Source organism: Prunus persica, chromosome G4 (genome assembly GCF_000346465.2).
Source record: "Prunus persica cultivar Lovell chromosome G4, Prunus_persica_NCBIv2, whole genome shotgun sequence".
NCBI lineage: Eukaryota > Viridiplantae > Streptophyta > Magnoliopsida > Rosales > Rosaceae > Prunus > Prunus persica.
The window spans coordinates 6,601,044-6,627,396 of NC_034012.1; the positions used below are offsets into that span (position 1 = coordinate 6,601,044).

At 37.7% G+C, this 26,353-nt stretch overlaps 4 protein-coding genes across 5 annotated transcripts; all 4 read left to right on the forward strand.

Annotated features, from left to right (window-relative positions):
• LOC18779947 (receptor-like protein 12) lies at positions 946-7,926 on the forward strand. 2 transcript variants are annotated; one of them, XM_007213947.2, is made up of 2 exons: positions 946-1,200; positions 2,458-5,875. In XM_007213947.2, the coding sequence occupies exon 2, from the start codon at positions 2,638-2,640 to the stop codon at positions 5,677-5,679; it is 3,042 nt and encodes a 1,013-aa protein (XP_007214009.1). In that variant the 5' UTR covers positions 946-1,200; positions 2,458-2,637; the 3' UTR covers positions 5,680-5,875. The 2 variants fall into 2 exon arrangements, with proteins under 2 accessions (XP_007214009.1, XP_020416778.1); XM_020561189.1 differs by lacking the exon at positions 946-1,200 and adding an exon at positions 6,766-7,926 and having other exon boundaries at positions 2,374-5,429.
• On the forward strand, positions 7,801-11,150 carry LOC18780740 (probable LRR receptor-like serine/threonine-protein kinase At4g36180). The gene is made up of 3 exons (XM_020561723.1): positions 7,801-7,940; positions 8,092-10,698; positions 10,817-11,150. Exons 1-3 carry the CDS (start codon positions 7,801-7,803, stop codon positions 11,148-11,150), a joined length of 3,081 nt encoding a protein of 1,026 aa, XP_020417312.1.
• On the forward strand, positions 12,862-15,831 carry LOC18781482 (probable LRR receptor-like serine/threonine-protein kinase At4g36180). Its single transcript, XM_007212779.2, has one exon. The coding sequence runs from the start codon at positions 12,862-12,864 to the stop codon at positions 15,829-15,831; it is 2,970 nt and encodes a 989-aa protein (XP_007212841.2).
• Positions 22,969-26,134, forward strand: LOC18780817 (LRR receptor-like serine/threonine-protein kinase GSO1). Its single transcript, XM_007213959.2, has one exon. It carries the CDS (start codon positions 22,992-22,994, stop codon positions 25,944-25,946), a length of 2,955 nt encoding a protein of 984 aa, XP_007214021.2. The 5' UTR covers positions 22,969-22,991; the 3' UTR covers positions 25,947-26,134.

Here is a 26,353-nt window from a genome sequence, read left to right on the forward strand (position 1 = left end):
ATAAAATTATAAATAATAATAAGTTAATAATTATAAAATCAGCAAACCCTTAATTTTATCTATTAATACAATAATGACAATGCATGGAATACGAAGAGATGATGAAGAAACCGTTTGGGAATAGGAGAATCAAGCTCTAAGCCTTTCAAAAACTTAGTTAGAATTAATGTACAATACAAATTTCATACGAAGCCTAAACATGCAAACGTATCCGTAGAATACAAATATATGGTAATACACTATAGGTAGTAAAATAATCCACGAATCCTCCCAACATTACTCCTAAAGAAATCATGGAGGTGTGCCTATTTTCAATTTTTCGACGACATCAAAGATAAGATGTCAGTAACAATTGCATTGAAATTGGCTCATTTGTAAAGGATGTGTAGATTGGAAAAGAAAAGGCTAGTTTTGAGGTCTTTGAAGCTCTGCATTTGGGCTTCTGCTTGCTTTTGTTGTTTGGTTCTGGCACCTAAGAGACCCTGTTTCTTTGCTTTGTTTCACGATCGGCCTGGTTTCTCCTAGGCAATTCGAGAAGAGTGGTTCTTGAAGATATCTTTGCAACTCATTTGTCTTTCAATCAAATTAATTAGTGGGAGGCTTCCACTCCGATTAAAATGTCCAAATTTATATCACATTGATTTGAGTCATAACCAATTTGAAGTTCCACTTCCACTCTCGTCAGCTGTTAAATTTAATGCACACTTGTCCTGAAGAATGTAGAAAAATCTAAAAAAAAGTAGAAACCTCAAGAAATATCCACCAACTTTGACAAAGTCAAGTTTAAGACATAATTGTTGTAGGCATTCTAGAAAAGTCCTAACAAAAATCTTGTAAACTAGTGGCTATGAGAAGAAAGCCAAGTCCACCGACTTGGACAATGGCGGCAGCCTATATCTATAAATAGGTGTTGCCTCTTGTATAAGTGAACTAAGAGTGATAAGCCAGAAAATAGGAAAGAGGCCAATAAGCCTAGTGAACAGTTTCTAGTTGTTGAAGGCCAATAAGCCTATTGCTCTATAAAGCCCATCTATTGTTGAATTAATAAAATCACTCTATTGTTCTTCTAAAAACCAACATCAGCTAATGCCTCCATCCTTAATGTTGAAGGCAATTCATTTTCAGGGCCAATCCCCTCAAATTTAGACCAAGTGATGCCCGCATTGCAAGGATTGTATCTTTCTGAAAATCAGTTGAAAGGTACAATTACCCCATCATTTGTAACATATATACAAAGTTTGTCCATCCTTTCCCTGAGGAGCAATCAGTTATTTGGAGAATTCCCACAAACATGGAGTTTGTAGCTCTTAATACTGATTGTAGATGTTGGACACAACAATCTATCTAGCAATATCACAAGTTCAATCGGACTCCCAAGCTCACTTCTTGTATTAAAGCTGAATTCCTTGTGGGCAGAATTCCTTCTTCAAGTTGTATGCTTGATGCTGCTTTCTTCTATATATATATATATATATATATATTCTATTATGTAATAACTCATCTGCTAAAAGACTCTGCTTGCGTGTTCTGCAAACATTTTTATTTTCTACACTGGAGGAGAATAATACATAGCTTGGTATAGGCTTATTACCCTTCTAACTTATTCGCTTATTGGTCACCGCACTTGATTTAGATTAGTTTGGGTTATTTGGCCTTTGGTGAGCTTATTGGCTCCACAACATAGTTTAATTTGGGTAGATCTTGGCTCTCTTAGTTGAGAGTTCTCTTGGTTAACTCCCTATACCACCTTAGTTGATTAGCCATATATATAGCTAACTACTTTTTTTTTTGTTTTTATTTTTTTGTTTTTGTGTGGATAACAAAAAGTTTAGAGGAAGATTGATTACTCTCACCACTAATGTTAGGACATACCCACATACCCACAACCTCGAACCGGAAAAACTCACATGACACCCAAAATAGCTAACTAATTTAGGTTGCTAGCTTACTAGTTAAGATTTGGGTAGCTATTTTCCGCTCCTTCTTGTATGATCACATGTATGTCTATTTATAGGCATGATCCACCTGCCATACCTTGGTCCACCGAGCTAGGAAGATTTGGCTTTCTCTAGATAATTCTCCAAGGTTGCATGTGGCTTCCGACTTCCCATTTCTAGAAATCTCAATATCCTTCTACGGTATTTGCTACTCCAAGCCGACATTAGCTTTTTTTCTTAAGCTTCTTGATTTTTCTATATTTCTTGTAGCATAAATGTGAATTAAGTAAATTTATCCCACAGTTTAGTACTAAAGTTCTTTTAACATCAGAAACATTTTGCAGCATATTCGAATTGGACTAGGCAGAAAATTATTCATGTATCTTGCATTGAAAGCCCTGACGTGTGGATATATTATAATTTATACCAGATGATTATATGACAGATTATGTTCTTCACTGGTTTTTAAGATCATGTGCCAATCACGATTAATATTTTTTTTTAAATTACCATTGAACAGAATTCAGAGGCCCAATTAAATAATCCTTCAATTATTGCTTTGGAAACCAAAGTCAACAAAAATGGGCTGAGGACCCCATTGCCTTCAGCTCTGGTTGTTTCGTTACACTTTCCTTGAAGCCTATTAATACATTTGTGCTTGGTACCAATCTGCAGCAAACTAAGAAAACTTTGTTTGATCATGGATAGTAATAACCCTACCTTTCATCTTCATTTTGCTCACTATTTGCTCTTTCTGTATTTGGCCTCTTCCTATTACCTCTCTTTTGGTGATGGACTTCCAATTTTGAAATGCACTGAGAAAGAAAGGCGTGCCCTTCTCAGCTTTAAACAAGATCTTACCGATCCTTCTGGTACACTTTCTTCTTGGGTTGGTCATGATTGCTGTCGATGGAAAGGGATTTCATGCAACAACCTCACAGGCCACGTTACAAAGGTGGACCTCCGGAAACAAGTTGGCTTCTTTGGCAAGTCACGGTTGCTTTTCACAGCTCCCATTGATGAAGAAGATTGGAAGGAGTTGGCTTACGAGCGGTCTTCGAACTCTAGTTTGGGGGGTAAGATCAATCCTTCTTTGCTTAGCTTGAAGTACTTAATTTACCTGGACCTAAGCGAGAACAATTTTCATGGCATTCCCATTCCTAAGTTTTTTGGTCAGCTTAAAAGTTTGCAATATCTCAATGTCTCCTTTGCATCATTTGCTGGAGAGGTTCCCTCTTCTCTTGGTAACTTGTCCAACTTGAACTATCTTGACCTCAGTAGTAATTTCCTTTTGTCATGGGCAATATCTTCCGGAAACTTGAATTGGCTATCTCATCTGACTTCCCTAAAATATCTGAATCTCAATGGAGTAAACCTTGGCAGCACAGGAGCTAGTTGGCTACATGCTGTTAACATGATGCCTTCATTGTTAGCGTTACACTTATCTTCATGTGAAATTGAAAACCTTCCACTCTCATTGCGTTCAATTAATTTCACATCACTTTTGATCCTTGATATCTCAAAAAACGATATTCATTCTTCATTTCCCAGCTGGTTCTTCAATCTTACTAGCCTCAGGAAACTAGATCTAAGATATAATTCTGTCACTGGTCCCATCCCTTCTGAGTTTACAAGCATCAAATATCTAGAATACCTTGATTTATCTGGTGATGAGCTCGAGGGTCAAATTCCAGAATTCATTGGAAATTTGTGCAGACTAAAGATCTTGAATCTTAATGAAAACGAATTTGTTGGGGGGATTGAAGTGCTTTTGAATGGTTTCTCAAACTGTTCAGAAAATAGATTGGAGTCACTGGATTTGTCTTATAATAGACTTGAGAGCGAATTACCTGCCTCCTTAGTCATGTTACACAAGTTGCAGCATCTTAACCTGGGGTTCAACAATTTTCAAGGCTCAATTCCAGAATTTATTAGAAATTTATCATCCTTGAAAACACTAAGCTTCAGCTATAATCTTATGAACGGTTCTATTCCCGAAAGTTTGGGACAACTCTCTGAGCTAGTTCACCTTGATTTGTCTTGGAATTCATGGAAAGGTATTTTAACTGAAGCTCATTTCATAAATCTCACACGATTAGAATATGTTGCAATAGGCACAAAACCAGGCCAACCTATGTCCCTCATTTTCGACATGGCTGATGAATGGCTTCCTCCTTTCACACTTCACACAGTTAACATTATCAACTGTCAAGTAGGTCCTGCATTTCCCTTTTGGCTTCAATCTAAATCTGAACTATCCTCAATCACACTTCGCCGTGCTGGAATCTCAGATTCCATACCAGAGGACTGGTTTTTGAAGATATCTTCCCAAGTTGAATATTTGGATTTATCTTATAACCAAATCTTTGGAAAGCTTCCATCCCAACTGAAATTTCCAAATTTACAATCTGTAGATTTGAGTCATAATCAATTAGAGGGCCCCCTTCCACTTTGGTCCACTAATGCCACCATTCTTGACCTTGAAAGCAATCTATTTTCTGGGCCAATTCCATCGAACTTCGACCAGTATTTTCTCCAATTACAAGAACTGCATCTTTCTGAGAATAATTTGGGTGGTATTATTCCACCCAGCATTTGCAACATGAAAAGTTTGTCAATCCTTTCCCTCAGGAGAAATCAATTATCTGGAGATCTTCCTCAAACATGGAGTGTTTGCTACAACTTAACGATTCTAGACGTTGCAAACAACAATCTCTCTGGTAACATTCCTAGTACAATGGGGGTCTCAAGTCATCTTCAAGTATTAAAGCTGAACAACAACAATTTTGGCGGTAAAATTCCCTTTTCGTTACAAAATTGTTCTGATTTGGAAACTATTGATCTTGGTGGCAACAAATTTTTTGGAAACATACCTTTGTGGATAGGATCAAAAATGAACATGTTGAGTATCCTAAGGTTGCGATCCAACAATTTAAATGGACATATCCCGCAACAAGTGTGCAATCTTCGCAACCTTCATATACTAGATCTTGGTCAAAACAACTTCTCAGGGACTATTCCCAAGTGTTTGAATAATATCACTGTTTTCACATCTGTGAATACCCTAGGCGTCTCACCAGATTATAATCAACAAACAACAGTAATTTCAAAAGGAAGTGAACTCGAATATAATACGACCTTGTTCGCGGTAAAGAGCATTGATCTTTCATCAAATAATTTTGAAGGTGAAATCCCTGAAGAAATAAGCAGCCTCATTGCATTGGGTATCTTGAACTTGTCAATGAATCAATTAAGTGGAAACATTCCCTCGAGAATTGGAAACTTGCGTTGGCTGGAAACACTTGATCTCTCACACAACCATCTTTCGGGACAGATACCTAAAAGATTCTCTTCTTTAACCTCATTGTCTCACTTGAATTTGTCTTATAACAAGTTGGTTGGAAGAATTCCTTTGGGCAACCAACTTCAGACACTCGATGATCCATCCATTTATGAAGGGAATCCCTCATTGTGTGGGGTTCCTCTTCCCAAGTGTCCAGGAGATGATACTTCCACTACCAAGGAAGCAAAAGACAATATTGAAGAGGGAAATGATAATGGAGTGTTATGGTTCTATGTGAGCATGGTACTCGGCTTTGTTGTAGGCTTTTGGGGTGTTTGTGGCACATTACTCCTAAAGAAGTCATGGAGGTATGCTTATTTTCAATTTTTTGATGACATCAAAGATAAAGTATCACTAGCAATTGCATTAAAATTGGCTCATTTGCAAAGGAAGTTTTGATTGGAAAAGGAAATGCTAGTTTTGAGGTGTTTCAAGCTCTGCATTTGGGCATCTGCTTGCTTTTGTTGTTTGGTTCTGACACCTAAGAGAGGCCCTGCCTCCTCGCTTTGTTTGAGGATTGGCCTGGTTTCTCCTAGAAATTGTTAGCCTTTGTAAGCTCTCGTTGTGCTCTTATTAATAAAGTTTTGATTTACTTGGAAGAAGTTTTGTTAAAATTTCTCAGAACAAGACATTGCCTGTCTCACACGTTAACGTCGCAGGCTTTTTAGCTACCACAATTTACATTATTGCTCTGGCTACCAAAGTCAACAAAAATTAACCAAAGTCAAGAAGATGTATCAACGTGGGCAACTAGCTGACTGGGACTAGCAAATTTGAAAAATTGGCAGAGGACTTGGAATTCGGAAAACGTTCATTTATTACATCCATCTCAGCTCCACTACTTGTGTGGGGATGGTGGACTTGCTTTGGCAACCAAGGTCAAGAAATTGTGCTAAGGACTTGGAATTTGGAAACCATTGGCCTGGTTTCTGAGGGGGACCAAAGAGGAGAATTAACTCAAATGCGCAGCTGCTGTACAACGAACCAAAGAGAGCTTATCTCTCTCCTTACTCAAATTGCAGCAACCTACACTAAGACAAAGAGAAGATTCTCTTATAAAGTAGCAGCTCACCTCACTCTCTTACGCAGAAAACAAGACACCGTGATCAGACGAGTTTTCTCTTCAAAATAGTGTGGCCACCTCTGTTTCTCTTAAACAAATGGTGCAGCACCACAACCAAAACAGGAGAAAGAGACTTGCTCTCCTTCACAAATTTGTGGCGCCACACTCATTTCAAATGAGAAAGAGATGGATGTTATGTATGGCTGATTTCAAACCACTTGCGAAAGCTGTGTGGCCTTTGCAAAAACAAAAGGCTCAAACTGATGGGCTTCAATATAAGACAAATTTCCACAATATGTAATCATTCATATCATATAAAAATTAATTATAAGGCTGAAGGTACATAAGGTGTGACATGTTTGCACTAAAAAATTTCCGGATCCACAACTCCAAAACACTAGTATTTAAAAGCTTATTTTCAGGTGCCCGGGAGATGATACTTCCACTACCAAGGAAGCAAAAGACAATATTGAAGAGGGAAATGATAATGGAGTGTTATGGTTCTATGTGAGCATGATACTCGGCTTTGTCGTAGGCTTTTGGGGTGTTTGTGGCACATTACTCTTAAAGAAGTCACGGAGGTATGCTTATTTTCAATTTTTTGAAGACGTCAAAGATAAGGTATATCACTAGCGATTGCATTGAAATTGGCTCAGCTGCAGAGGATGTTTTGATTGGAAAAAAGATCTCTGCATTTGGGCATCTGCTTGTTTTCATTGTTGTTTGGTTCTGAATCCTAAGAGGTCCTGCCTCTTATTTGCTTTGTTTCACGGTTGGCCTGGTTTCTCCTAAGCATTGTTAGCCTTTGTAAGCTCTCATTGTGCTCTTATCAATAAAGTGTTGATTTACTTTAAAAAAAAGAAAAAAAATTTAAAGAGTAAGGATTGAATGCAGAGAAAGGTCCAAACACGTTTTGTTAAAATTTCTCGGAACGAGACATTACCTGTCTCACACGGTAGCATTTCAGGCTTCTTGGCAACCACAATAACTTATTGCTTTGGCTACCAAAGTCAAGAAAATTTATAATCAATAATCCTAGCATTATTGCTTTGGCTACCAAAGTCAAGAAAACTTGGAATTTGGAAATTTTTAATATGAATATTACTTACTGTGCTCAGCGGCCATCTGCAGAAAAAGTAAACAAAGAAAATGCATCAACTCCACTACTTGTGTGGGGACATGGTGGACTTGCTTAAGACTAGGAATTTGGACACCATTGACTTCAAAATAATTTTATGAGCTGCTTTCTGCTACATGTAATTTCACTTTGCATGCAATCAGTATCCATCTGCAACAAAGAAAGCTTTGTACAATGGATAGCTGCCGTGCAAACTTCAATCCTAGCAATCATCTCAAAATTGCTCACTATTTGCTCTTTGTTTTTGGCCTCTTCATATCTGCAGAGCACTACTAAACTCTGTTTGGTCGATGGACTTCCAGGCAGTGTGAAATCATGCATGGAGGAAGAAAGGTGTAAAAGTTTGAGAGTGTTTGTTAGTATTCTAGATGATTTTTCAGAGAGAGGAGTGAGAGGAATGGAAGAAGAGAAATTTGTAAAACTGCTCTACTTACTCTCTAAGTCAGAGAGCAAGGATATGTATATTCTTTTTCCTCAATTCAATCACGCACACACACAAAGCATGAAGTACATGACCGTTATCCTTAGCTGGATGCACACACATAATATTGCATCTCAGCCTTACACTTGTCATTTTCTAAGACAAAGTGAATACACAATGAAATACTAGGCTAATTAACACTGAGCTCAAATTAGCTCAATGCTTATACACTAACAAAAGGCAGGCACTTCTGAGCTTCAAAAAAGATGTAACTGATCCTTCCGGTTGGCTTTCCTCTTGGGCGGGTCTTGATTGCTGTCTATGGAATGGGATAACATGCAACAACCGCACAGGTCATGTTGCAAAGTTGGACCTTCGGAATACATATCCATTTCCAACATCCAATCCTGAATATGACCGGGACGAGTTGGCTTATCAACACTCTTGCTTGGAGGGTAAGATAAATCCTTCTTTGCTTAGCTTGAAACATTTGTATTACCTAGATCTAAGTGGGAATAGTTTTGAACTTTCTAAGTCCATTGGTCTGCATAAAAGTTTGAGGTATCACAACCTCTCCTTTGCATTATCTTATCCAGTTAAAATTCCAGAGTTTATTGGAAACTTGTCATCCTTGGAAACACTTGACCTTTCTAATAACTACTTTGAAGAGGCTCCATTTCCTAAGTTCTTTGGCCAGCTTAAGAGTTTGCGACATCTCGATATCTCCTTCGCATCTTTTGTTGGACAAATTCCTCTTAACTTTGGTAACCTCTCAAACTTGAACTATCTTGACCTCAGTAGAAATTTAGGGTTGGAAATATCTTCCAAAAACTTGAATTGGCATCCTCATCTCTCTTCCTTAAAATACCTCAATCTCCACATGATCGATGTTGTCAGCACAGGAGTAAGTTTGCTACACGCAGTCAGCATGCTTCCTTCACTGTTAGAGTTGCATTTGTCTTACTGCCGAATTACCGATATTCCACTCTCAATGCAGAAGATAAATATCACTTCACTTTCGACATTTGATATGTCAATGAATTATATCATTTCTCCCTTACCCAGCTGGTTTTCTAATCTTACAAGCCTCAGAAAACTCAATCCGAGTCAAAATTATTTCACTGATCCCATTCCTCATGAATTTGCAAGCCTCAAATATCTGGAAGGCCTTGATTTAGCTAATAATGCCCTCCAAGGTCAAATTCCCAAACTCATTGGAAATTTGTGTGAGCTAAAGACCTTAAATCTTCAAGGCAACAAACTTGATGGGGGGATTCAAGAGCTTTTGAGTGGTTTTTCAAACTGTACGGATAGTGTATTAGAATCTCTAGATTTGTCTTCTAATAGGCTGGAAAATGAGTTGCCTGCCAACTTGGGGATGTTGCACAAGTTGCAGTACCCTAACCTTGAGTCGAATTACTTTTGGGGATTAATTCCAGATTCTATTGGAAAGTTGTCATCCTTGAAAACTCTAAACCTCAGCTATAACCATATGAATGGATCTGTTCCAGAAAGTTTGGGACAACTGTCTGAGCTAGTTCACCTAGCCTTGTATGGGAATTCATGGGAAGGCATTTTAACAGAATCTCATTTCATGAATCTGACAAGATTACGATCTATAGATGTGTCCACATATCGACCTATGTCGCTCATTTTCAATATTACTTATGAGTGGGTTCCTCCTTCCAAGCTCTACACAATTGGCATTCCAAATTGCAGTGTAGGTCCTGCCTTTCCTGTCTGGCTTCAATCTCAAACTGAATTATTCGATGTTACCCTTCATAGTACTGGAATCTCGGATGCCATACCAGAAGAGTGGTTCTTGAAGATATCTTTGCAACTCAAATATTTGGATTTGTCTTACAATCAAATCAGTGGGAGGCTTCCACTCCGATTAAAATGTCCAAATTTATATCATATTGATTTGAGTCATAATGAGTTTGAAGGTCCACTCCCACTCTTGTCAGCTAATGCCTCCATCCTTGATCTGGAAAGCAATTCATTTTCAGGGCCAATCCCCTTAAATCTAGACCAACTGATGCCCACACTGCAAGGATTGTATCTTTCTGATAATCAGTTGAAAGGCATAATTCACCCCAGCATTTGTAACATGCAACGTTTGTCCATCATTTCCTTGAGAAACAATCAGTTATTTGGAGACTTCCCACAAGCATGGAGTTTGTGGCCCGCAATATCGATTGTAGATGTTGGATACAACAATCTATCTGCCAATATCCCAAGTTCAATGGGAGTCCCAAGTGAACTTTGGGTATTAAAGATGAACAACAACAATTTTGGGGGCAGAATCCCTTCTTCTATATGGAAAAATTGCACTTACCTGACGAGTATTGATCTTGGAGGCAACAGATTAACTGGAAACATGTCTTTACGGATAGGATCAAATGCACCTCAGCTGTTTTCCCTACGACTCCGATCCAACTTTCTAAGCGGGCATGTCCCCCATCAGTTGTGCAATCTTCCCCGTCTTGGCATCCTTGACCTTAGTCACAACAACTTTTCAGGGACCATTCCCAAGTGTTTGAAAAATATGACTTCTTTGGTTGATGGTTTTTCAAATGCGAGTTACTATGAAAGCTATTTTGAGCAAACCACATTGACGTCAAAAGGAAGAGAACTTGTATATCACAAAACCCTGTTCTTGGTGAAAAGCATTGATCTTTCATCAAATAATTTGGAAGGTGAAATCCCAAAAGAAATAACAAGCCTCACTGCATTGAGTATCCTGAACTTGTCAAGAAATCAATTAAGTGGAAGCATTCCTTCAAAGAAACTTGCGTTGGCTGGAAACTCTTGATCTCTCAAACAATCGCCTTTTCGGACAGATTCCTCAAAGCTTTTCTTCTTTAACCTCCTTGTCCCACTTGAATTTGTCTTATAACAACTTGTCTGGTAGAATTCCTTTGGGCAACCAACTTCAGACGCTTAATGATTCGTCCATTTATGAGGGCAACAAATTACTGTGTGGAGAGCCTCTTTCAACTAAGTGCCCTGGAGATGAAACTTTAACTGCTACGAATGCAAAGGACAGTAATGCAGATGCAAATGATAAGCTGTGGTTCTATGTCAGCATGGTGTTGGGCTTTATCGTAGGCTTTTGGGGTGTTTGGGGCACATTACTTGTGAAGAAGTCATGGAGGTATGCTTATTTTCGATTCTTTGATGACATCAAAAATAAGGTATTATTGGCAATTGAACTGAAGTTGGCTCGAATGCAAAGGAAATCTTGATTGGGAAAAGAAAAAGAAAAAATATTGTAGCAGTTGATGAAATGCTATATGTATCATGATGCAACATTTGATGTTTATAGTTTTTTTCCTTATGTTGGTAATGTATAACTAATATATTCGATATTTTCATAAATATTATTACATGTTGTCACAGGTGGAAACCAGAAATAAAATTGAATATGTTTCTAGTCTATTTATTTCAAATGGCAGTTAGTAAAAGCATACTGTCATATATACTACACCTGCATCCCGGTCAAGTCAAGCTAAGTCCGGATATTGTGCAGCAATAGTGGAGGGAACATTATTCTCTATAATAAAATCAATTTATATTCCTCAAAAACTTTCATTAATGATAGATATAGAATTACAGAGGCAAGACAGGATGCTAAAATTGCAGAAACATATGAATCTGAGTTGTAAAAGCCTTCTTTAAAGACAAACTAGTTAAAAAGTTGAACCTTTGTTTTTTTTCCTCTCTTTCATTTTTCTCAGTGACCAAACATACAGCTAGCTCTTGGCCTTTCAAAAACTTGGTGATTCAGAAATTGTTATCTGTTCATCACTATCGTCAAGCTCGAAAAATAAGGTAGAAATTCATATCAAGCGTAAAATACAGCCAAAAAAAAGAAGTACTAATATGAATCAGTCGTAGCTTCCAACTTTGATCTTTCCGGGTTCTAGTAGCATTGACAATTGACTTGAAGTTGGCTCGTTTGTAAAGGAAATGTTAGTTGGAAAAAGAAAAAGAAAAAACGGGGTTATTTATTTTATCCATCACTGTCGTGTAATCCGCAATGTACTTGCAGGCTATTGAGTAGGTCAAGAAATTGCGATGCCGCTGGACTTTTTTGTTCTTTTCTATGTTTCCATGAATTTTCCATCAAGAATACAAACTGCTCATACAGAAAGCAGGCATCATGACTAAGATAGATCTTTTGGTGATATTCGGGAAGGCGCATGGGAAATTACGCGAAGGGTACAACCATCAATTACACGAAGGGACCATAAGAATAGAGATCAAATTGGAACTCAATTTAAGTTTATCAATTAATTTCCTTCTTGCACATTCAAACAATTAGTAGATCCCCTCTTATGATAGGTCAGTTGGTAAGAGCAATAAGTCCGTCATTTTACACTAATAAGTTTGAATCTCTCTCTTCTTTTACATCAAAATTAAAAGTAGTTTGAACTATGGCTTATATGCACATTCATTAGTCTAAAAATCAATATGTCATTAAGTGGTACAGCACTCCTTACACATTATCATTAACTATTGACAATTAGATATGATTGATTCCCAATCCCATATAACAAGACTTGAGTCCTGGTCAATTGTATAATAGTTTATAAGCTTAGTCATCGGCCAATAGAGTAGGATGGGGACTCAATGCCTCTGCTAGTTTTTTTTATTTTATTTACAAAATTCACGTAACAATCAAAGACTTTGGTGCCAAAAGAGTACAAGGGTTTTAGTCTTATTTATGCCTATTAGTTAATCTAGTACACATGCATGGCTAGGGATATATTTATTTATTTTTACGCATGGCTAAGGCAACACTAGCAAATAACTTGCAAAATGGGTTGAAGATTTGGAATCTTATCTTTTCTGGACGGCATGATTTCAATAATTGTTTTGCAGGCTCCTTTGCCGTACAAATTCAATTGTGCTCGGTAGCCAGCTCCATCAAAGCAAAGAAAACATTGCAGCATAATGGCTAGCTTTGCAAATTACTTATTCAGCCCTGCTTATCACCTTAACATTACTCACTGTTTCCTCATCCTCTTTTTGGCCTCCTCATATCCACTTACTAGTAAACTCTCTTTTGGTGTTGCACTTCCAAGTGTGAAACCATGCATGGACGAGGAGAGACATGCTCTCCTTGCTTTTAAACAAGATCTTACTGATCCTTCTGGGAGGCTTTCTTCTTGGGTTGGCCAAGCTTGCTGTCAATGGAAAGGAATTTCATGCAACAACATCACTGGTCACGTTGAAAAGATTGATCTCCAAAATACATACACATACACACTTTCTGTTTTCGATGGAGAGTGGGAAGAGATGGAGAAGTCTTCTTTGGGTGGTGAGATAAATCCTTCTTTACTTAGCTTGAAACTTTTGACCCACCTAGATCTAAGCAGGAATGATTTTGAAGGGATTCCCATTCCAACATTCTTTGGTCAGCTCAAAAGTTTGAGGTATCTCAATCTCTCATATGCTTCATTTGGAGGAGAGATTCCAGCTCATCTTGGTAACCTATCAAACTTGAACTATCTTGACCTAAGTGAAGAGTCTGACTACTCTTCACTTGAACTACCTTCCAACACCTTGAATGAACTTTCCAATCTCTCTTCCCTAAAATACCTCAATCTTGAAGGAGCGGACCTCAGCAACACTGAGGTGACTTTGGTAAATGTTTTAAGCAAGCTTCCTTCCCTACTAGAGTTACACTTACCAGCATGCCAAATTAAAAGCCTTCCAATTTCACTAGGAAATGTTAACTTCACATCACTTTTGATCCTTGACATGTCAAATAATGATTTGAGGTTTCCATTTCCTGAATGGTTTTTTAATCTGTCTAGCCTCAGAAAACTTTATCTAAGTGGTAATTCTTTCAGTGCCCCAGTTCCCAGTGAATTTGAAAGCCTCAAATCACTAGAAGCTCTTGATTTATCTTTTAATGATCTTTCAGGTCAAATTCCCAAACTTTTTGGGAACTTTTGCAATCTAAAGACATTGAATCTTGCAAATAACCAATTTGAAGGGGAGATTCAAGAGCTTTTGGGGGGTTTATCAAGTTGTCCCAATAGTGAACTAGAGTCACTAGATTTGTCTTCTAATAACCTGAAAAGTCAATTGCCTTCCTCGGTAGGGATGCTACACAATTTGAAGTATCTTAACCTCTACAATAACGATATGAGTGGGTCTATTCCTGAAAGTTTGGGGCAGCTCTCTGAGCTAGTTCACCTAGATCTATCTTTTAATCCATGGGAAGGGTTTTTAACTGAAGCCCATTTCATAAATCTCACAAGATTAGAATACATTGCATTGGGTAGAGTGGATCCACACCCGACTCTACCTATTCCTCTCATTTTCAAGGTGTCTTACAATTGGGTTCCTCCTTTCATGCTTCACACAATCAACATTGGAAACTGTCAAGTACGTCCAGCTTTTGGGGCATGGCTTCAATCTCAAACTGAACTCGTCTCTGTCAAACTCCGTGCCACTGGAATCTCAGATTCCATACCAGAGGATTGGTTCATGAAAATATCCTCCCAAGTTGAGTATTTGGATTTGTCTTACAACCAAATCCATGGAAAGCTTCCATCGCAAATGAAATTCCCAAATGCCGTGCTTTTGGATTTGAGTCATAACCAATTTGACGGGCCAATTCCACTTTGGTCTGCTGACAATGTGGTTCGGTTTAAGCTTGAAACCAATTCATTTTCTGGCCCAATCCCATTGAATTTGGACCAAAGGTTTCCAAAATTGGAATCATTGTATCTTGCTGAAAACCATTTGAATGGCACCATTCCAACTTCCATTTGCAACATGAAAAACTTGTTAGTCCTTTCTCTGAGAAACAACAAGCTATCAGGAGAATTCCCACAAGCATGGAGCCTGTTGCCTCATATAATGATTGTAGATGTTGCATACAACAATCTCTCAGGCAATCTTCCCAGTTCAATGGGTGCCTCAGGTTCTCTTTTCATGTTGAAGATGAACAACAACAATTTCGAGGGTGAAATTCCTTTTTCCTTGCAAACCTGCACTTCTTTAAGGAACATTGATCTTGGGGATAATAGATTCACTGGTAAAATTCCTCCATGGATAGGATCAACTGCTTTCTTGGTGTCAACCCTAAGGTTGAGATCCAATTTTTTTGTTGGACATATCCCACAACAGTTGTGCAATCTTGGCTACCTTCACATCCTAGACCTTGCTCACAACAGCTTTTCCGGGACTATTCCCAAGTGTTTGAACAATCTCACTGGTCTCAGAATATGGGATTATAGTCAGTATGAGATATATCTGGATTATGATCAACAAACAACAATAATGAAAGGAAGAGCACTCCAATTGAACACTTCTCTAGCGTCTGTAAAAAACATTGATCTTTCATCAAATAGTTTAGAAGGTGAAATCCCTCAAGAAATATGCAGCCTCGTTCTATTGTGGAACTTGAACTTGTCAATGAATCGATTAAGTGGAAGCATTCCCATAGAGATTGGAAACTTGTTGCAGCTCCAGACTCTTGATCTCTCACTCAACCACCTTTCAGGACGGATTCCTCAAGGTCTTTCATCCTTGACCTTCTTGTCTAACTTGAACTTGTCTTATAACAACTTGAGTGGTGAAATTCCTTTGGGCAACCAACTCCGAGCACTCCCTTATCCATCCATTTATGAGGGCAACCTACTCCTTTGTGGATTTCCTCTTTCAACCAATTGCTCCAAAGACACTTCTACCCCCAAGGATCCAAATGACAATGGAGATGGAAATGATAAGTTGTGGTTCTGCGTCAGCATGGCACTCGGTTTTATCGTAGGCTTTTGGGGTGTTTGTGGCACATTAATTATGAAGAAGTCATGGAGGTATGCTTATTTTCGATGGTTTGATGACATCAAGGATAAGGCAGCGCTAGCAATTGCAGCGAAAGTTGCTACTTTGCAAAGGAAACTTTGATTAGAAAAGAAATGTAGAAGTAGTCCTTCAAATCAAGATGCTTGAGTATGTATGAAATTCCTCTTATTTGGTAATGTATAATGTACTCCCCTTAATTCATCTAGAAATAAATGTTATGCATGCGTGTGGTTTTTTTTCCTTTCTTCTAAGGATTTTGGCCCAAAAATTAACCAGCAGCTATACCAAAGAGACAATCAAGTCATATGCTATGTCGTATTCAACCTTAACACAATTTGTTAGTTTTAATTAATTGTAAGATGCTTCAACTCTAACCTAACATGTTTACCAATCAAGTCAGAGTTAGACTACTTATCTTGTGATGTATATTTTGTTGTTGAATATGTCAACAATATCCCTCCTTTCACGTTCTTCCCTCATGGCCGCGACTTCCACGGTTAAATTTATTTTTATATGCTATGCTTATTTATATGTATCCAATTATTTAACCTTGTAATGCTGTCAATAAAAATAAAATGGAAATGAATAATTAAAAATGGCTAAATGATTTTCAATTTTGGTGAATTTTTAATCAGTTTGAACTTTGAAGGTCCACGCCCACTGTGGTCCAGTAATGCTTCGCCCCTGATCTTGATATATTTTCCGGTTCAAATCCCTGGATTTTATATCCATATTCCTTTCCTCTCAAATTGGAGGAGTTGTACCTTTCTGAGAATCATTTGAATGGCACTTTCCAAGTGTTTGGATATTATGAGTACGTTGGGTTTATGGTGATTCCACTGTTAGAGACACTTATACTTCTAATGATGCAAAGGACGATAACAGTGAAGATGGAAATGATAACTTGTGATCGTTCCTGTGTGTCAACATGGTATTTGATTTTTATCGTAGGCTTTAGACACGAAAAAACATGACCAGTAGCACTAAAAGTCACCCCAAAAAAAGTAACCAGTGCCAAAATCTTGTGTACAGTTTACAAAGGAAATCCTGCAGTTTTTATTGACATCAACTAAGTAGCAAGTGCTGGAAAAAATGGGCATAATTGCTATATTTTACACAGAATTTCAGAAATAATCATTCAATTCATGCTTAAAAAAATTAATGCATGGTTACAAACATACACAATGAAAAATTACAATATGAATTAGAAGAATCTGAATACTTGAGTCGAGGCAAGTGTTGGACATTTTGACCTTAAGACGAATTATGTCCCACACAGGTGCTTATGGTTACTAGCTCTCGCCTACCAGAATACAACGACTCATGTCCTTGTGAAAGAAGCACTACAATTCATAAGTACTCTTTGAACCAGATTATGTAGGAAACCCTCTCACATACCATAATCATTGACTATACAAAGACTCTCTGTATTCAAATGGATAAACATTGACTGAATCAATTACCTTATTAATTTTAGGAAGACTATTCTATTTATAGATACTAAAGAACCCTTTCCAAAAGGGTATGTCCCAAAATAAAAAACCAACTCATGCATCCATTGAATAAACATGTGCTTTGATACCTCTTCCTAGAAATTGACAAAGGACACCATGGTTGATCAATGAACTCTATTAATGTCCATTCAAATAGGAAATTTAATATTAATTAATATTAAATTTCCAACGGCAAGTTCATAAACGTATTTGTTCTATCTATCACTATCCTGTAATTTGCTGTGTACTTGCATGCTATCACACCGCCGCAGCCCCCCTCCCCCGTCTTCTTTTTTCTCTCTCTTTTAGATATGTTCAAAGATTTTCCACCTAGAATACAAGTTGTCACATTTAAATACTGCAGATGTCACCACCAGATGTGATTGGTGAGAAAGCACGCAAAGGGCCACGCGAAATTGATCTTATTTTCCTAGTCGCCCAAATTACGATTAACTATTAACAATTGCCATTTGCCAAGACTATCAGTCTTGGTGAACCTCACACGGTTTTGTTCCTCTTGTTTATGCCTACTTGCCAATCTAGTGAGCTTGTAAAATGGGTTGAGTACTTGGAATCTGGATGGCAATGATTTAATGATTCTGCTTGTTAAGATTTCAGAGAGACGGACTCTTGGCCCACCATTAGCAATATCGATATTGTCCCCACTTAACCACCTGTTTAGCAGGTGTGAGATTTTTTACAAAAGACCTTGATGTTATTAGGACTTGAACCATTTATTATATGAGACTTTCTATTTTGTTAAGTTTCTGATATGGGACTCGTGTATTCTTCAACACTCCTCACGTGGGACCACTTTTAGTGGGCCACACGTGCAACCAATTCCACATCGGTCACTTTTTTTCTTTTTCTTTTTTTTTAAAAAAAAAATTTGGGTTTGTTTGATTTTAATTCAATTTGGGGTTTTTGTTTGATTTGGGTTTAATCGGGCCTAGTCAATCGACCCGCTCTTATACCATGTTAAGATCTCTTATACTATGTTAAGATTTCAGAGGGACAGACTCTTGGCCCACCATTAGCAACATCGATATTGTCCCCACTTAACCACCGTGTTTAGCAGGTGTAAGGTTTTATACAAAAGGTCTCGATGTTATTAGGAGTAGAACCATTTATTATATGAGACTTTCTATCTTGTTAAGTTTTCGATGTGGGACTTGTGTATTCTTCAACACTCTTTCTCACGTGGGACCACTTTTAGTAGGCAACACGAGAAACCAATTCCTTTCCAATGTGAGACTTTTTACCTTCACATTCTCACACGCCCCTACACGTATGACCCACTAAAAGTCCTATATAATAAGAGTCCCACATTGGAAAGTTAAGAAACCTAGCAAGGGCTTATAAGGAGTTGGGCTACTCCCCTTATTGCCAATTGGTTTTGGGGTGGAACCTCAACTTCCTTCATGGTATCAGAGTTGATTAGCCAACGTGTGAAAGCCCAACGGCCACACGTGCTCCACGTCACCCAATATGTGTTGTCCACGTGTTAGGCTTGAAAGTTCGCCACACATGTAGGGGCCTGATGAGAGTATTTGTCCCACATTGAAAGTTAAGAAACCTAGTAAGTGCTTATACAGAGTTGGGCTACTTCTCCCATTGCCAATTGATTTTGTGGTGGAACCTCAACTTCCTTTACTGGTCAGTTGCCATATGCACTAAAGCAAAGAAAATTTTATATGAAAATGTAGAAAGGGAGGAAATAGTGAGCAATGTTGAGGCGAAACTTAGAATTGAATGAGTTTGCAAAGCTCTACATTTTCATATAAAATTTTCCATGCATGGACGAAGAGAGACGACCACTTCTCGCCTTTAAACAAGAAGATCTTATTGATCCTTCTGGCAGGCCTTCTTCTTGGGCAGGTCAACATTGCTGTGAACGGAAAGGAATTTCATGCAACAACAAAACAGGTAATGTCGAGATGATGAATCTGCGGTACACGTATAAGTATACGCGCTATCTGGTTTTGATGCAGAATGGGATGAGATGGAGCACTCTTCTTTTTGGGGGTAAGAAAAATATATAATATATAAATTGTATAATTTACTTTCTATACAAGAAATTAAAACAAGTATAAATATGATGATAATATATGTGACATATGTATAGAATTTGAGTATAGTGGCGCCTGCAAAACTAAAAATAAAACTAGGAACCAATTTGTGTAGAAGTAGCAGCATTGATGACAATGGTAAAATCAATTTATCCAAACCATAAATCATCATCATCAAGAGACTTAAAGAAAACACTGAAAGACAAGGGCCCTGTCGAGGAGAGAAGAAAATTCAGGATATTACAGAAAGATAAGGGATACTGTGGAATTTTGGATTTCATTCTGCCATGTCAGGTTTCGTGCACCAAATGTAAACCATGCATGAAACCAACCAAAAAAATGGGACTAGCAAGCTCTAGTGTGAAACCAATATGCATTGAGGAAGAAAGGCAAGCACTTGTGAGGTTTAAACAAGATCTTAAGGTTCTGTTTGGTAAGCTTTCTTTTTGGGTGAGTCATGATTGCTGCCAGTGGGAAGGGATTATGCAACAACCGCACCGTGTTGAGAGTATTTATCCCACATTGAAAAGTTAAGGGAACTAGCCTGGGTTTATAAGGAGTTGGGCTACTCTCTCTATTGCCAATTGATTTTAGGGTGGAACCTCAACTTTTTTCATTATATCAGAGCAGGTTGCCCAACAAAACATACGATCGCAATCCAACTTTTTCAGCGGACATATCCCTTTGGTTGACATCTTAGATCTTAGTCACAACAATTTTTCAAGGCCAATTGCCAAGTGTTTGAAAAATATGATTTCTTTGGTGTATGGTAATTCCAATGTCTTACAAATGAAATCTATATTGAGCAAACCACATTGGCGTCGAAAGGAAGAGAACATATATATGAAAAATCCTGTTCTGGGTGAAAAGCATTGATCTTCCATCGAATAATTTAGAAGGTGAAGTTCCTGAAGAAATAACAACCCTCATTGCATTGAGTATCCTGAACTTGTCAAGAAGAAATCTATTAAGTGGAAACATTCCTTCAAAGATTGGAAACTTGCTGGAAAGGAAACTCTTGATATCTAACACAATCGCCTTTTTGGACAAATTCCTCGAAGTGTCTCTTTAACCTTCTAGTCTCACTTGGACTTGTCTGCTCGATGATCCCTCTTTCAACTAAGTTGTGGTTCTATGTCAGCAGGGAATATTTTCATTTGGGCTTTGTCATAGGCTTTTTGGGGTTGATTGTGGTTAGGAGCGGAGCTAGAATTGTAAAGTTAGGGAGCTGAAGTAAAAAATATGAGTATGTAGAACACCCATATAGTCATGTCTAATTTGTTTTAGAGGGAATTTTAACTTAAATTTTAAGTTGTTTATTACAAATTCTATATGTTATATATAACATAATATAGGAAAGATCAAAATTTAAGGGGGGGTCAGGGACACTCAAAGCCTAGGAATGACTCCGCCACTGATTGTGGCACATTGTAAAGAACTTATGGTTGTGGAGGTATGCCTATTTTCGATTCTTTCATGACATCAAAGATAAGGCAACATTGACAATTGACTTGATGTCGATCGGCTGGTTTGTAAAGCAAATATTAACTGAAAAAAGAAAAAGAAAAAGAGTTGTAATATTGTCATGTTCATATAATGTATTTATATAATCAATCACTATCATGTAATGCTCATATACTTGCAAGCTATTAAGTAGAGATCAAGAAATTGCGATCCCACTTAACTCTTTCATTCTTTTCTATCTTTCATGAACTTTCCCACAAGAATACAAAGTGATAGAAAACAGACATCATCAATAAGATAGATATCTTTGGTGATATTCGGAAAGGAGTATGGGAAATCACACGGAGGGTACCGTCGGCAATTTGATAAAAATTTGATATTGGAACAATGCCTTTGGACTAAGAACTGAGATCAAATTGGAAGTTTATCAATTAATTTCCTTCTTGCACATTTAAACAATTAGCAGATCCCCTCTTCTCATATGTACACTCATTGTTTCAGAATCACTTTGCCATTACAGACGGTAAGAGTAGTAAGTCCATCATTTTACACTCAAGTTTGAATATCTCTTCTTTTACAACAAAATTAAGAGTAGTTTAAAATATCTCTCATATGTACATTCGTTTTTGTTGTTGTTGAGAAATTATGTGATTGCATTCATAATTCCAAAAAAGCCACTAGCCACAAATGACCAATACAAACTAGTCACAAAGGGCCATTACAATAACGGAGCAATCTAACATCAAAATTAAGACAATTTGGTGCGCCTCCACGAATGATCACACATGATCGAAGAAACTCTAGCATAGGCATCCCAATTAAGATTGTAGATTCAAAATAATCAAAAAGATATAAAGCTTGAAAAAACAAAGCATAACAAGACAAATAAAACTCTCACAGATGAGAGATGAAAAGCTCTTACAAAGGAGATGTGAAAATGTTTCACAAAAGTAGAGGTAAAAACTACACAGAGAACTCAAAAAGAGTCTCTACGACTTATTCCAAACTGAAAGAAACCACGAAAAGGATGGTGGTGGAGATTCGACGTCGTGATGCAACCACCTGTAATGATTGGAGGAAAATTATAATAAAATGAAGACAAATATGGGAAGCTTTTTGTCTTTGAAAATGGAGGAAGAGGAGAATGGAGGAAGACAAGAGGGGAGAGGAGAGGAGAGGAAGAACAGTGACTAGATTAACTTTGGGCCCTCGTTTGGTTCATGGGAAAGGAGACTTGGGAATGGGAAATCAATTGCTTTCCCATGTTTGGTAAGTCCAAGCATAGGAAATTGTTGTCTGACCCATGGGAAAGTAAGGGAGAAAGTGAAGCCATTCTCCTAACTTGAGTTTTGTTTTCCCTCCTCATGGGAAAGTTTGGAAAATAAACCAATATTAAATAAACATTTTTCATGACCATTTTGTCCCCATTAACAATTTAGAATTACAATATATCATTAAATGTATTCTTTTTTTATTTGATTTAATATGGATATAATTGAAAATTTATACAAACTTTGTTTTCCATTCCTACTCAAAACAAACATGGAAAATGAAATAAAGTGATATTTCCCAGTTACTTTTCCAGTATTACCAAATGTGGGAAAAGAATATTCCTTTTCTCATCCCTTGGGAAATAATTTCCCCTCGAATTCGTTCCGTGAACCAAACGAGATCTAGGAGTGTTTTTCCATAGAGAGAGAGATGCGTACTAGATTGACTAATAGGCATGAATAAGACTAAAAACCCTTGTAATCTTTTGGCACCAAAGTCTTTGATTGGTACATTCGTTCATTATGTCATTAAGTGGTACACGGACTTACGAATTTTTAGCCAGAGACTGCCGACCATACAAGACTTGAGTCTTGGTCAATGGTATAATAGTTAAATCACGTACGATGGTGAGCTTAGTCATCAGCCAATAGAGTACGATGGTGACTTTTCAATGCCTCTACTAAAGTTTTTTCCAAATCTCACGTACCAATCAAAGACTTCGGTGCCAAAAGATTATAAGGGTTTTTAGTATTATTTATGCCTTTTAGTCAATCTAGTATGCACGCCTAGCCGGGGCTACACTTGCAAATAAATAACTCGTAAAATGGGTTGAAGATTTGGAATCTTATGTGGACGGCATTATTTCATTAACTCTTTCGCACCCTCCTTTGCCTCCTATATATATGTTCAATTATATTGTGCTCAGTAGCCAACTCCACCAAAGCATAGAAAACTTTGCGACATAATGCCTAGCTTTACAAATTACTTATTCAGCCCAACTTATCACCTCAACATTGCTCACTATTTGCTCATCTTCCTTTTGGCCTCCTCATATCAACACACTAGTAAACTCTCTTTTGGTGACGCGCTTCCAAGTGTGAAACCATGCATGGACGAGGAGAGACGGGCTCTCCTCGCCTTCAAACAAAATCTCACTGATCCTTCTGGGAGGCTTTCTTCATGGGTTGGTCAAGCTTGCTGTCAATGGAAAGGAATTTCATGCAACAACATCACCGGTCACGTTGAAAAGATTGATCTCCAAAATACATACACATACACACTGTCTGTTTTCGATGGAGAGTGGGAAGAGATGGAGAAGTCTTCTTTGGGTGGTGAGATAAATCCTTCTTTACTTAGCTTGAAACTTTTGACCCACCTAGATCTAAGCAGGAATGATTTTGAAGGGATTCCCATTCCCACATTCTTTGGTCATCTCAAAAGTTTGAGGTATCTTAATCTCTCATATGCTTCATTTGGAGGAGAGATTCCAGCTCATCTTGGCAACCTATCAGACTTGAACTATCTTGACCTAAGTGAAGAGTCTGACTACTCTTCACTTGAACTACCTTCCAACAGCTTGAATAGGCTTTCCAATCTCTCTTCCCTAAAATACCTCAATCTTGAAGGAGTGGACCTCAGCAACATTGGGGTAAGTTTGGTAAATGTTTTAAACAAGTTTCCTTCCCTACTAGAGTTGCACTTACCAGCATGCCAAATTAAAGGCAATTCAATCTCACTAGGAAATGTTAGCGTCACATCACTTTTGATCCTTGACATGTCATATAATGATTTGAAGTTTCCATTTCCTGGGTGGTTCTTTAATCTGTCTAGCCTCAGAAAACTTGATCTAAGTGGTAATCTTTTGGCCGGTCCAGTTCCCAGTGAATTTGAAAGCCTCCAATCACTAGAAGCTCTTGATTTATCTTTTAATGATCTTGCAGGTCAAATTCCCAAATTCTTCGGGAACTTTTGCAATCTAAAGACATTGAATCTTGCAAATAACCAATTTGAAGGGGGGATTCAAGAGCTTTTGGGGGGTTTATCAAGTTGTCCCAATAGTAAGATAGAGTCACTAGATTTGTCTTCTAATAAGCTGAAAAGCCAATTGCCTGCCTCTATAGGGATGCTACACAATTTGAAGTATCTTAAACTCTACCTTAATGATATGAGTGGGTCTATTCCTGAAAGTTTGGGGCAACTCTCTGAGCTAGTTCACCTAGATCTATCTTTTAACCCATGGGAAGGGTTTTTAACGGAAGCCCATTTCATAAATCTCACAAGATTGGAATACATTGCATTGGGTAGAGTGGATCCTTACCCAAATCAGTCTATTCCCCTCAGTTTTAAGGTGTCTTACAATTGGGTTCCTCCTTTCTTGCTTCACACAATCAACATTGGGAACTGTAAAGTAGGTCCTGCCTTTGGGTCATGGCTTCAATCTCAAACTGACCTTGTATTTGTCAAACTTCGTGCCACTGGAATCTCAGATTCTATACCAGAGGATTGGTTCATGAAAATATCTTCCCAAGTTGAGTATTTGGATTTGTCTTACAACCAAATCCATGGAAAGCTTCCATTGCAATTGAAATTCCCAAATGCCGTGCTTTTGGATTTGAGTCATAACCAAATTGATGGGCCAATTCCAACTTGGTCTGGTGATAATGTGGTTCGGTTTAAGCTTGAAACCAATTCATTTTCTGGCCCAATTCCATTGAATTTGGACCAAAAGTTTCCAAAATTGGAATCATTTTACCTTGCTGAAAATCATTTGAATGGCACCATTCCAACTTCCATTTGCAACATGAAACACTTGTTAATCCTTTCTCTGAGAAACAACAAGCTATCAGGAGAATTTCCACAAGCATGGAGCCTTTTGCTTAACATACTGATTGTAGATGTTGCATACAACAATCTCTCAGGCAATCTTCCCAGTTCAATGGGTGCCTCAGGTACTCTTTTCATGTTGAAGATGAACAACAACAATTTTGAAGGCGAAATTCCATTTTCCTTGCAAACCTGCACTTCTTTGAGGAACATTGATCTTGGGGATAATAGATTCACTGGTGAAATACCTCCATGGATAGGATCAACTGCTTTATCGGTGTCAACCCTAAGGCTGAGATCCAATTTTTTAAGTGGACATATCCCACAACAGTTGTGCAATCTTGCCTACCTTCACATCCTAGACCTTGCTCACAACTGGTTTTCCGGCACAATCCCCAAGTGTTTGAACAATCTCACTGGTCTCAGAATCTTTAATGACAGTTTTTATAATATATATCTAGAGTATGACCAACAAACAACAGTGATGAGAGGAAGAGAACTCCAATTGAACACTTCTCTAGCGTATGTAAAAAGCATTGATCTTTCATCAAATAGGTTTGAAGGTGAAATCCCTCAAGAAATATGCAGTCTCGTTCTATTGCGCAACTTGAACTTGTCAATGAATCAGTTCAGTGGAAACATCCCATCAAAGATTGGAAACTTGTCGCAGCTCGATACTCTTGATCTCTCACTCAACCACCTTTCAGGACAGATTCCTCAAAGTCTTTCATCCTTGACCTTCTTGTCTAACTTGAACTTGTCTTATAACAACTTGAGTGGTGAAATTCCTTTGGGAAACCAACTCCAAGCACTCCCTGATTCATCCATTTATGAGGGCAACCCATTCCTTTGTGGATTTCCTCTTTCAACCAAGTGCTCCAAAGATAACACTTCTACTCCCAAGGATCCAACAGACAATGACAATGGAGATGGAAATTACAAGTTGTGGTTCTATATGAGCATGGCTCTTGGTTTTATCGTAGGCTTTTGGGGTGTTTGTGGCACATTAATTGTGAAGAAATCATGGAGGTATGCTTATTTTCGATGGTTTGATGACATCAAGGAAAAATTTTATGGTGAAAGTGACTCGTCTTGATAGGAAATTTAGATTAATAAAGAAGAGTAGAAGTAGCTCTTTAAATCAAAATGCTTCACCTTGTGATGTTTTTCTCCCTTAGTTTGTAATGTATATTTAAATTCATCTAGAAATAAATAAGTTCTAGTTTGATTTGCTGTTGTTAGAACACCCACAGTTCTCAAAGGTGACTTGATCATTTGGTATCCTTCGACTTGATCATTTTAGTAATATGACGATATTTGAATAAGAACCTAACTATTGTGCAGTGGATATTCAAACAGATGATTAGAGCCATCTGTTCATAAACAACGTATTTGTTCTATCCATCACTATATCATGTAATTTGCAATGTACTTGAACTCCCTTATTTTCCTAATGCTCAACCAAAATAACGATTAATTATTAACAATTGCCATTTGCCAAGA